The 12,980-nt window shown below is 33.3% G+C and overlaps 1 protein-coding gene across 12 annotated transcripts in view; it reads left to right on the top strand.

Moving 5' to 3' along the window:
* Positions 1-12,980, top strand: part of LOC149801204 (protein phosphatase 1 regulatory subunit 12A-like) — a 264,345-nt gene that overhangs the window by 97,823 nt on the left and 153,542 nt on the right. For 11 of the 12 annotated variants that reach the window (XM_089955260.1, XM_089955259.1, XM_089955257.1 and 8 more), the window contains 3 exons: positions 1,941-2,128; positions 4,554-4,597; positions 7,367-7,555. In XM_089955260.1, coding sequence (XP_089811386.1) covers positions 1,941-2,128; positions 4,554-4,597; positions 7,367-7,555 — 421 coding nt within the window. The remainder of the gene's footprint in view (positions 1-1,940; positions 2,129-4,553; positions 4,598-7,366; positions 7,556-12,980) is intronic. The other variant, XM_089955254.1, reaches the window with a different exon arrangement.

Below are 12,980 nucleotides of genomic sequence, written 5' to 3'. Positions count from 1 at the left end.
TTGGGGGCTATGGAATGACAAATATTGCTACACTGTTCATGTATGACTGATGACTCCCTGCTGATATGTTATTTTATCCTGGTTTCTAGCACTGACTGAAACAGTATCCCTTCTCACAATCACTACATTTAATATAATAAACCACACCACATTTTTACAAATTTTCAGTTTTGTCCTTCACATGTGTAAGTTGTTGTCTTAAAGAGTTGTATAGTTTGTGATACACATTGGTCCCATGTTGTCTGAATACTCTTGCTAGGACTTCTGATGTACCTTGGATACATGGCAATGTTGGTTCTCTTTAGGCTACTCCTGGTTTTGTGTTGTGTTTATTCCTGCTTTTCTGGAAGTTTGAAAATCCACTCTGGATAACCATTTACTGTTAGTGCTGATATCACATGTTCTGCTTCCTCCACTCGACCTGTCTCATAAGTGAGAATTAGGTCATGTGATAAACATTAGGTGCTGATGAAGACAGTGTGATATTTCTGAAAATTTTTAACTCTTAAAGATAATTATGATCTGAGTATGGGAAATTACTGATGATCATGAATTATATATCACAGTTTTCAGTTGTACCCAATTTTAGGTTTTTCCGTCCATCCCCCTACCCTATTTTTCTATCTGCCTATACAAATATTACCTTCTTGTAAAGAACACTTTCATCTTGTGCCCTGAGTGGTTGTTACATGCAGTTTCAACTATATATATATATATATATATATATATATATATATATATATATATATATATATATATATATATATATATAGTGGATGCAGTTTTACATCCATTTTGAAAAGGTTGGATTGTTGGTTGGATTAATAATGACACTTTTAACACAGTATTGATTATATCATGTTGAGCAACGAGAAAAGTGCCTTTCCTAAGGACACTGTAACCAAAGCAACCTTTAGATTGCAAGGCCAACTCTCAGCCAGGTGTGCTAAGGAAGTGAAACTAAAATTAAACTGAAGATGCCATGCTCTTGCAGCAAAGACAGTCTGATTATTTTTTTAATTTTCAGAATCAAAATATTGCAATGTAAAACACGGATAATGGCGAACTCACAGTTGCCTTTCTGAGCCATGTTTGCTTTTATCTTGTGTTGTTAGTACCACTGGTAGTATACTATAGTGGGTACTTGCTTTGTGTTGTTAGTACCACTGGTAGTATACTATAGTGGATACTTGCTTTGTGTTGCTAGTACCACTGGTAGTATACTATAGTGGGTACTTGCTTTGTGTTGTTAGTACCACTGGTAGTATACTATAGTGGATACTTGCTTTATGTTGTTAGTACCGCTGGTATTATACTATAGTGGATACTTGCTTTGTGCATACTTGTTCTTGCCATTAAATGACCATTTACGACTGCACACATGGCTTGTCAGTGTGTCCTGCTCTTTTTTTATATATCATTCTTTTGTTATCTGTGCTACTTACTTGCAGATGGGATTGAAGTTTAAAAATGAATCTCTTATAATCTCAGTGCAATTAGTACATCTAAGAGTAAATGAATTAAAACAGGAAGACAATAAAGTTATTTACTAACTGGTATTAAACACTTGTCAGACATTTTATAACTCAATCAACTAAAGTTTCACTCTGGAATAAAGTGGGATCTAGCTGTTAAATGCAGCTAAGTTTTTAATCATCATATAAAGTGATTTGCATGTTTTTTGCATGTTTCTTTATTCATATTTCAATATCTACATAAATGATGCTAACAAGACACAGTACCATAATGTCATTCATAATAATTAGGTCATGGTTGTCAATTAGTATCATAAATAAATTTCATTAATAAAACCTTTCTTGCTATAACAGCATGGTATTACTAACAATTTTAGCTCTTTTTATCCATCATTAGAGAAGATGAGGCATTTCAAAAATGATTTATCTGAATTATTGAAATGTGTAAATTTGTTAACACTTCAGGAGTTCTGTGACTCGAATGAGTGTGGAACAGAAACAGAATGTGATACTAAAAACAAATGAACAGGAGCGGGCAACTCTAAACCTCTTGAAGTTGGAGGAAGGAGAAAAGAGTAAGAGCAGTTCAAGCTCAGGGTCAGAAGAGGAAGAGGAGGAGGAGGATATTGAAGAAAGCTCTGAATCTGAAACAGGTAGTATACTGTATGCTTAGATAGCAGGTAGTATACTGTATGCATAGATAACAGGTAGTATACTGCATGCATAGATAACAGGTAGTATACTGTATGCATAGATAACAGGTAGTATACTGTATGCATAGATAACAGGTAGTATATTGTATGCATAGATAACAGGTAGTATACTGTATGCATAGATAACAAGTAATATACTGTATGCATAGATAACAGGTAGTATATTGTATGCATAGATATTTTTGCTCAGTATGTTAAAACTTAAGTAACCACTTGCAATAGTAAAGACCACTACCCAACAGCAGTCACATTTGTTAATTCCATTTACTATATAAAAGTGCAAACTTGTCCTCCAACATGAGACCTTCCTCTAATGATGACCCCGTTTCCACCTGTCTGATTGGTGGGTTGTCTTTCCTGTTGTTTAATTATGTCTTGATGAATAATGTTTGTTTTCTCTTTTTAATAACCCCTCAAGACAATCCCAGAAATAATATCCTATCCACATATGAAATATATATGTGATGTACTCTCTCACAGGGCAGAAAATTGGAAACTTAATTATTAACTATCTCTGTACATTATTATAAGTCATTGTAAAAAAAAAAAGAGATTTGCAGTGCATTTCCACTGCTAGTCAGTTAGACCAAGGTTCTTGCACTACAAACCTCTGACAGATTGGTTCAGATTTTACTTTTCAGATATTGTAGTATCACAAATTTTCATGGCATGGGAACTTTCAAGGATTTCTTTGTTGCTCTGAAACACGATTTTAAAGACCCAATGAAAGTTGGCTACATGAGATAAATAAGCTCTACCTAGTTTTTGTTTTTATCTGTGTTTCAATCCTAGAGATCAACAATAAATAAATCAGCATTATTGATGTAATCTGGTTAAAAATATTAGCTATTACACCAGTTTTATTTTAAACATTTAGAAAAGAGAATTACACAGCATTTTGTACTGTTTCATTGCACACATCTATACAATATCTGGTCGCTGCCTCAAATCTAAATGTTGTGAGAAAACTGAGGATAGAGATGAAAGGAGAAAAAACATTTTGTTTTTAAAGACTGTTATTAAAAAAAAACGAAAGAAATAAGAAATGATACTATAAATGAAAATTTGATTTAATACTTGTTCAAATCGATTCTTCATTCATGTGAAACCATTTTCAAAATATATAATACCTGTTAAAGCATGTCTCATTTCATCCATGCATGCTTAATCCCAAATGGACAACATGGCTGTAAAATACTGAAACTGTTGGTTGAGGGACAATATTAGTAAAACACTGTGTATGTACAATAATTACCACAGATTATTAAATCTCACACTTCACTGATTTTCTGATAAAACCACTGAATCGACATCTTGTAAATCTAGTCAGCTGATACAGATGTTTGTCAGGTAAATAATCCAGAAATTGTTGAATTAAACAAATCCAGTATTCTCAAAAGTCATGCATAATTAATGTCCAACTATTCAGACACTTTTGTGTGAACAGCAATTGTCCACCCAGCATCAGTCAACTTCATTGATGATGTTTTAGGTAAAATCTAATGGTTGAAGTTGGTTAAACAAAGAATCGATTCCATTGTTTGTTTTTTCAGTTAGTTAGATCTTTGCATAACAGATTAAAGTAGCAGATTTTTTTCTGTATCCTGCAACAGCAGCCAGATATTGAGGCATTTTGTTTGCACACACACACACACAGAGACACAGACACACACACAGTGTTGTTTAACAGATAGATATATTCAACTAAAGACATTTTTTACAAATTGAATTCTGTCATAATAAGCGGGTAAAAATGGTACAGCAAAATAAAATAGATTAATGTATATCAAGCACATCACCAGTGTCTTTCATAAAACTGATGTGTTGATCAGGGGAAAGGTTGAGTTTCCTGCTGTTTTGATCAAGTAGTATTAGTTATTGAATACCGTATACATCTTTAAAACTGTTGGTAAACATTACAGCCTTAATAATTTTTAGGCTACATAAACATCACTACAGTTAAGTACAAATACTTGGTCAGAGGCATACAGCTTCTGTCTGATATAACGAAGGCAGGGATGTAGATAGGTGTACTAAAGGAATCTTCTGAATGCATATGGTTACTAAAATTTACGTACGATGCATGCTTTATGATCCTGGTGACAATCCAGCATTTTTGATAGGTATACACAGTAGTATATGTCCATATGAAATATACCCTACTTTTACCTCAGATGGTAGCCCATATAAAGTTGTATCCATTTAGATTTTTGGGGAGTTGACCATTTGACAGTCCTTAGGTGTTAAATTTATAGTATACACAGGATTTGTTTTGGCCTACCATCTTGGCTAACTATCACTTTTCTTCTTCTCCTCTTGGTTTAGGAAAAGTAACTAAAGTTTTGTTTTTATTCTTCTTTTGCAGAGAAGCAGAATGAGATTAATAAACAGACATCCAATGTAAACCAGGTAAGCTGGCGGTGGGTTTTAGTTTTTAACATGCATCCTTAATTTAAAAGCAGGTAAACTGGGTTGGGCTTTACATTGTAACGTGCATCACTTAGGCAGTGATCTCAGCAGATTGTAGAGAACACAAGACTTCAACAAAAATTGCTTGAAGGTTGGAAACTCTCACTTCCAAAGACTATATGGTCATCATCAGCACCAGTGTAAATTGTATACAGTCTGTACTCACCAGTGTAAATTGTATACAGTCTGTATTCACCAGTGTAAATTGTATACAGTCTGTACTCACCAGTGTAAATTGTATACAGTCTGTACTCACCAGTGTAAATTGTATACAGTCTGTACTCACCAGTGTAAATTGTATACAGTCTGTATTCACCAGTGTAAATTGTATACAGTCTGTACTCACCAGTGTAAATTGTATACAGTCTGTACTCACCAGTGTAAATTGTATACAGTCTGTACTCACCAGTGTAAATTGTATACAGTCTGTACTCACCAGTGTAAATTGTATACAGTCTGTATTCACCAGTGTAAATTGTATACAGTCTGTACTCACCAGTGTAAATTGTATACAGTCTGTACTCACCAGAATGATATGCAGTGTACTGCAAGCCCTGCTTATTGTCATTCTGGAAGCTTTATTTCTGATCAGATTTATATCAGACTTGAAATGAAAGTACCAGATGGGTTCCACCATGACTGAGATCCAGGCATATTAATGAGGGGATCTGGCATGTGATTTGTGAATATTCTAGCAGCATTTTTTGTGAATTTCATGCATATATACTTTAGTAATGTATAGATTTAAATGACAGTTCTGTATACGTAGTATAATGCATATTGAAGTTTGTTTTAACATTGTGTACTAATGTTATGAGCATGGCTTTTTGTTTTTAGAAAGTTTAAATCTAGTGGTTGGTACTGTTAGCAGATTCTGTTTTTGTCTTAGTGTCCCACATTTGTTTTAGTGAATATTCAAGAAGTATAGTTTCAATTTATGCTGTAAATATAAAATATGTTTAAATAATTGGGTCTTTGTCTCTTTTTTAATCTCTGCACCTTGACTACATGTTTGCATTTATTTTTAAATGTTTATTTTTCTTATGTTTTGTGCAGTTTGTAACCTTTACATTGTTTCTTGTCAACACTTTATTGTCAGTATTGAGCTGACGTGCCATCAAATCTATCAAACCCAGTACATACACTTATATATAATCAAATGTTTGATCATTTGAATTTTTCAGTCCATTATGTTTTTTAATTAATTGTCACACAACTAGTATGTGTTATAAGTTTTCTTGGGTCCACCTCAAATGTCATGGTCACATTTAAATAATTTTTTTAATTCTACTGGTTGCACCAAGAGAGCTTTTGTAATAGCCTGTTTTCTGTTGTCCATGCATCCATGAACACAAGTTTGTTATTACTGCTTCTCTTAAACTACTTGAAGGATTGCCATGAAAGTTGACAAACATTTCCCCAAGGTCAAGTTGGTCTATTATGAAATAGTGCTTCAAGGACATCCAGTTTGGCTGCCACAGTGGCCATCTTGAAATTTTGTTATTGCTATTCTTCCTGAACAGAAAGTAATATTGACATTGGGTTTCACTTGAAGACTTCTTACGATGTCTTAATGGTCTTAAATGAAAATGATCCTGCTGTGAAATCCAGTATAGCTGCGTCAGTGGCCATCTTGAAAATCATGTTATTGCTACTCCAGCATGCATGGTCGTACCTTCATGGGTTTTTCCCTAAAAGGCTTCTTATGATGTCTAGTTGGTCCTAAATAAAAATGGTGCAGCTCAGAAATCAAATTTTTGACACAACTGTAGCCATCTTGACAATCTTCTTATTTACACTTCTTGCTTGTTATAATATGGTTGGTTCTGAATGGCAATAGTGATGATTGGATCTCAAATCTGGCCAGCATGGTAGCCATCTTGTTTTTGTTAGTCCTCCTAAATGGAAGGACATATTGACAAAAGGTTTTCACCAGAAGACTTCTTGTGGTGTCTTATTGGTCCTGAATAGAATTGATACCAATCGAACTTCCATCTTGTAAATCTTGTTATGGCTACACCTCTTGAATTGATGTCATGTGATAGACTTTTTTACCAACTGACTTCTTATGATATCTTAGTGGTTCTAAATGAAGTTGGTGAAAATGGTGATCTTACCTTGAAATGTTTGGAAATTCTTTTTGGAAAGTAGAATGTCGGTCTACTTAAGTGACTCATTTCTTTGAATTTCCCAATTTAAAGAAAATCATTCATGTGTAATTACCTTCATTACAACTTGTGATTGTGTCTAGTTCATTATTGTCCCCATTGTTAACAAGAAAAGTTAATTCTGCTTAATTTTCCTGTTTTCTATGTTACTTCTGAAGCATTTTAAAAAACAGGAGAAAACTTGAGATGCAATAAAACACTGACTATCTGAACCCATAAGAAGTCATTAATTTTGTACATATAAATAGTGGTCTTGATAACTGATAATTTTATGTAAAATAAATTGTGCATCGAGGGCATACTTTTAGTCTGTAATGGCTGATAATTTGGACTAGGCAACATTTCATCATTATAGTGTACTATTTTATTATCAGTAGAGGATGTTTTGCATTCCATTTCCTAGATTCCTAACTTATTTTGCATTACCACAGTACGTAAGGCAATGGATGAAAATTCACCGAATTTGTATATGTTTATTTTGTTTTTAATCAATTTATTTTAATGTTGACTAACCTGTCTGCCTCCATCTCCCTGCATGCAGCCTCGAGATAGGGACAAACCACCCATCATGGCAACAGTTGAAATTCGCCAGCATGATATGCCCAGAATTGAAGAAACATCTGAGTCACCAGAGAAAGAAAATATTAAAATCCTCAATGGTGAAGAGAATGATAAAGGAATAACCAATCAAACACCTGCATTGATTGATCACACACTTTTCAAACCACAAGTAAGTTGTAGTATGACTCAGATAAGGGAGATAACCTACATCAATCCAGTGCTGTCACAATAGTCTTTATGAAATATTGTGCTGTTGTGTTAAGTATTGCAAATGCAAATTCATTGCTGGTACTTGTTTGCTCGCATTCAAGGGCTACGGCACAGAATTATAATATAATGGCAAAATGCCTTATGATGTGATGAACGAGTGAAGTATATTGGCTAGTAAAATTCATTGCCTGAAATGTCGTTGCAGATATCAATATTTTCAGTACTTTGGTGGTAAAAGAGAGAAAGTGATATATTTTAGAACATTATAATTATAATTGTAAACAATTTTTTAATGGAACTAAAAATGGTGTCTTACAGTGGTACTTCCTTGGTTACACTTTCATTGCAGGCACATCTTGCTCTTCAAATACTTCACTTAAAACTTTTGCAGGGTCATAACTTGCAGTCATCATGATCTGTAGTATAATAAAGGAAGGGATATCAATGCAGATTTATAATTTATAAAATTAGGAATTTAATAGCAAAAATAAAAGAAAGATGTACTAGTGAGTTAACAGCAAAAATTAAATTAGGAATTTAATAGCAAAAATAAAAGAAAGATGTACTAGTGAGTCAACAGCAAAAATTAAATTAGGAATTTAATAGCAAAAATAAATGAAAGATGTACTTATGAGTTAACAGAAAAAATTAAATTAGGAATTTAATAGCAAAGATAAAAGAAAGATGTAATAGCGAGTTAACAGCAGATAGTGCAACAGTAGATTATAATCTTACAAGTGCATTTTCATCAGAAATTACTGTATTTCTGTTTTAATCACCCAGTAGATTATCAGCTTACAAGTGCATTTTCATCAGAAATTACCGTATTTCGGTTTTAATCACCATCCCTTTTTACAAAATTCACATACAAAAAGCTCTTTCTTTTTTTTTTTCATTCTGAGTTTGTTTTTGGAGATTCTAGTTTCCTTTTTGGATTTAAGATTTGACATAGTGCTTGTAAATATAACTGAAATGGATGTGGACATAACACATGCATGTACAAAATATGTAAATATAACTGAAATGGACATGAACATGCATGTACAAAATATGTAAATATAACTGAAATGGACATGAGCATGCATGTACAAAATATGTAAATATAACTGATGTGGACATGAACATAACACATGCATGTACAAAATATGTAAATATAACTGAAATGGATGTGGACATGAACATAACACTTGCATGTACAAAATATGTAAATATAACTGAAATGGACATGAACATGCATGTACAAAATATGTAAATATAACTGAAATGGATGTGAACATGACACATAACACATGCATGTACAAAATATGTAAATATAACTGAAATGGACATGAACATGCATGTACAAAATATGTAAATATAACTGAAATGGATGTGGACATGACACATAACACATGCATGTACAAAATATGTAAATATAACTGAAATGGATGTGGACGTGAACATAACACATGCATACACAAAATATGTAAATATAACTGAAATGGATGTGGACATGACACATAACACATGCATGCACAGAATATGTAAATATAACTGAAATGGATGTGGACAAGAACATAACACTTGCATGCACAGAATATGTAAATATAACTGAAATGGATGTGGACATGACACATAACACATGCATGTACAAAATATGTAAATATAACTGAAATGGATGTGGACATGACACAACACATGCATGCACAAAATATGTAAATATAACTGAAATGGATGTGGACATGACACATAACACATGAATGCACAGAATATGTAAATATAACTGAAATGGATGTGGACATGACACATAACACTTGCATGCACAGAATATGTAAATATAACTGAAATGGATGTGGACATGACACATAACACTTGCATGTACAAAATATGTAAATATAACTGAAATGGATGTGGACATGACACATAACACATGCACGCACAAAATATGTAAATATAACTGAAATGGATGTGGACATGAACATAACACTTGCATGCACAGAATATGTAAATATAACTGAAATGGATGTGGACATGACACATAACACATGCATGTACAAAATATGTAAATATAACTGAAATGGACATGAACATGCATGTACAAAGTTTGTAAATATAACTGAAATGGATGTGGACATGAACATAACACATGCATGTACAAAATATGTAAATATAACTGAAATGGACATGAACTTGCATACACAAAATATGTAAATATAACTGAAATGGATGTGGACATAACACATGCATGTACAAAATATGTAAATATAACTGAAATGGACATGAACATGCATGTACAAAATATGTAAATATAACTGAAATGGATGTGGACATGACACATAACACATGCATGTACAAAATATGTAAATATAATTGAAATGGACATGAACATGCATGTACAAAATATGTAAATATAACTGAAATGGACATGAACATGCATACACAGAATATGTAAATATAACTGAAATGGATGTGGACATGACACATAACACATGCATGTACAAAATATGTAAATATAACTGAAATGGACATGAACATGCATGTACAAAATATGTAAATATAACTGAAATGGACATGAACATGCATACACAAAATATGTAAATATAACTGAAATGGATGTGGACATGACACATAACACATGCATGTACAAAATATGTAAATATAACTGAAATGGACATGAGCATGCATGTACAAAATATGTAAATATAACTGAAATGGATGTGGACATGACACATAACACATGCATGTACAAAATATGTAAATATAACTGAAATGGATGTGGACATGACACATAACACATGCATGTACAAAATATGTAAATATAACTGAAATGGACATGAACATGCGTGTACAAAATATGTAAATATAACTGAAATGGATGTGGACATGACACATAACACATGCATGTACAAAATATGTAAATATAACTGAAATGGACATGAACATGCGTGTACAAAATATGTAAATATAACTGAAATGGATGTGGACATGAACATAACACATGCATGTACAAAATATGTAAATATAACTGAAATGGACGTGAACATAACACATGCATGTACAAAATATGTAAATATAACTGAAATGGACATGAGCATGCATGTACAGAATATGTAAATATAACTGAAATGGATGTGGACATGAACATAACACATGCATGTACAAAATATGTAAATATAACTGAAATGGATGTGGACATGAACATGCATGCACAAAATATGTAAATATAACTGAAATGGATGTGAACATGATACATGCATGTACAAAATACCAACAGATAAATTCTATCAGTGCCCTGTTAGTTTTACAGATTTCCTATTTTCATATGCCTTCTTAGAGATGCATAAAAGCAAAACCATGAAATATGTTGAAAAGCTTTCAGATTTGCCAATACAAGTGTATTGACATATTGCAATTTATGACTTAAAGGACCAATGTAGTTGTACAGAATATTATACAGGTCTACAAAGATCGGAAGTTATATAGGTTCTGACAGTGTAAATTTTTATGTCAATGAAAAGACATGTCCAGCAAAACAAACAGTTAACAGGTACTGGGTAAAGGCACAAGTTACAGTATTATTCCTATATGTATATTATTATATTTATTTAGTACAGTGTTAAATGAAAATCAGGTTTGTAATTGATTAGCCCACTTTATTGGCCTTAGTGGTTGGAGCGTCAGCCTCAAATGCATTAGGTCGCAGGTTCGAACCAAAGCCAAGTTATACCAAAGACATAAAAATGGTACCAGCAGCTGCCTCGCTTGGCACTCAGCACTAAGAGGTTAGTGATAGGACTGGTCGGCCTGGTGACAGGATAATGTGACTGGGTTGGAATTGATGCTACATGTCTTTGGCATGATGCCCCACTGCTAGACATACTATAAACTGTCACACTGCATGCATCATAGCAGTGTGGCTAAAATTGTCAAAACACACTAATCGAATAGTAGTAAATTTTTGTTATCGTTTTGAGCCAAAGTAAAAGAAAATATAGCCCGATTTTTTTTCTAGAAATTAGACAACTTTTATTTGTTCAAGTTAGAAGCACCATCTCAAGCTGTATGTAACGTATACTCAACTGATAACAGTTTTTTGCCAGAGCTGATGTAGTATTGGGCAGTGCGTAATGTGAACTCAACAGCTGACAGTTTCTTGCCAGATCTGCTGTCGTATCTGGCAGGTAATGTGTACTGTACATAGGACAATTTATTGCCAGATATTCAGTAGTATCGAGATGTGTGTAATGTGTAGTCAAGAGAGGACATTTTATTGCCAGCTGTACTGTACTAAGTACCACTTGTTTGTTATGGCCTATGCTGTTTGGTCCTCAAAATGATTGCAAAAACAAATAAAGTAGGTAACTTTGATGTTGCTCTGTGACATCACCATTTGAGTCTTTTGCAGTGCTTAATGATTTCACTATTTAGAATATGCTTTGGTCAGATTTTGTACAAACCAAACTACAAACACATTTCTCTCTAACTCAGACTTTTTCTTAATATACTTGCTGTGATCATTCTTGCCAAAATCCTATTGTAAGATTAAAACTAAGAATAAAAGAATTCCACGACACTTCCAAATTTTTTTTACATATGCCAATATAGGAGGCATGTTTCAGTCAGTCATTGTTTAAGTGACAATGGCAATCATGTAATATGATGTATTATATCACCTGATCTTATCAGCCAATTAAATCACTTTTACAAATGATGGGAAAATTTAATTCAGGCATTAGTAGGAAATCTAGGATTTTACCATATTCTTGTTTGGCCAAAATGTCATGGAGTCATGTGAGAAATATGGTTGAAAGAGACTAGAGAAGACTCTGATCTGTTGGTACCTAATGTAATGGTACGTCTGTGTCTGTACTGTTACCATTTGGGCACATTTTACACTTGAGCAAATATGGTGTTTAAATTCAAAAGAGGCTCAACAGTAAAAATTATAGAAGCCAAATTTTCAGTTCCACCCAGATTCATTGTAATAGCCACAGTGTGTGCTTAATATATGTTTTGAACCACTCCTGTGACCTAGTGGTTGGAGTGCCCACATCAGATGTGGGAGAACATGGGTTCAAACCCTGGCTGAGTCATAACAAGGACTTATAAAAATGGTACAATTAGCTATCTCGATAGGCACTCAGCATTAAGAGGTCAGTGTTAGGACTGGTCAGCCTTGTGTTTGGATAATGTGTCTGGTTGGGACATCATCTGGCATGTCTGTGGCATGATGCCCCAGTGCTAGACATCACTATAAACTTCCACACTGCAGACATTATAGTGATATGACAAAAACAATTTTAAAGATATGTTAAAAATCCAAATCACACACACAGGAGACATGTTTCAATTAGTCAGTGTTTAGTGAAAATGGCAATCTCATGATGTATTATATGACCTGATCT

The sequence above is a fragment of the Sinohyriopsis cumingii genome, chromosome 4, assembly GCF_028554795.1.
Source record: "Sinohyriopsis cumingii isolate HCF-2022 chromosome 4, ASM2855479v2, whole genome shotgun sequence".
Lineage (NCBI taxonomy): Eukaryota > Metazoa > Mollusca > Bivalvia > Unionida > Unionidae > Sinohyriopsis > Sinohyriopsis cumingii.
This window is presented reverse-complemented; position numbering and strand designations above follow the sequence as displayed.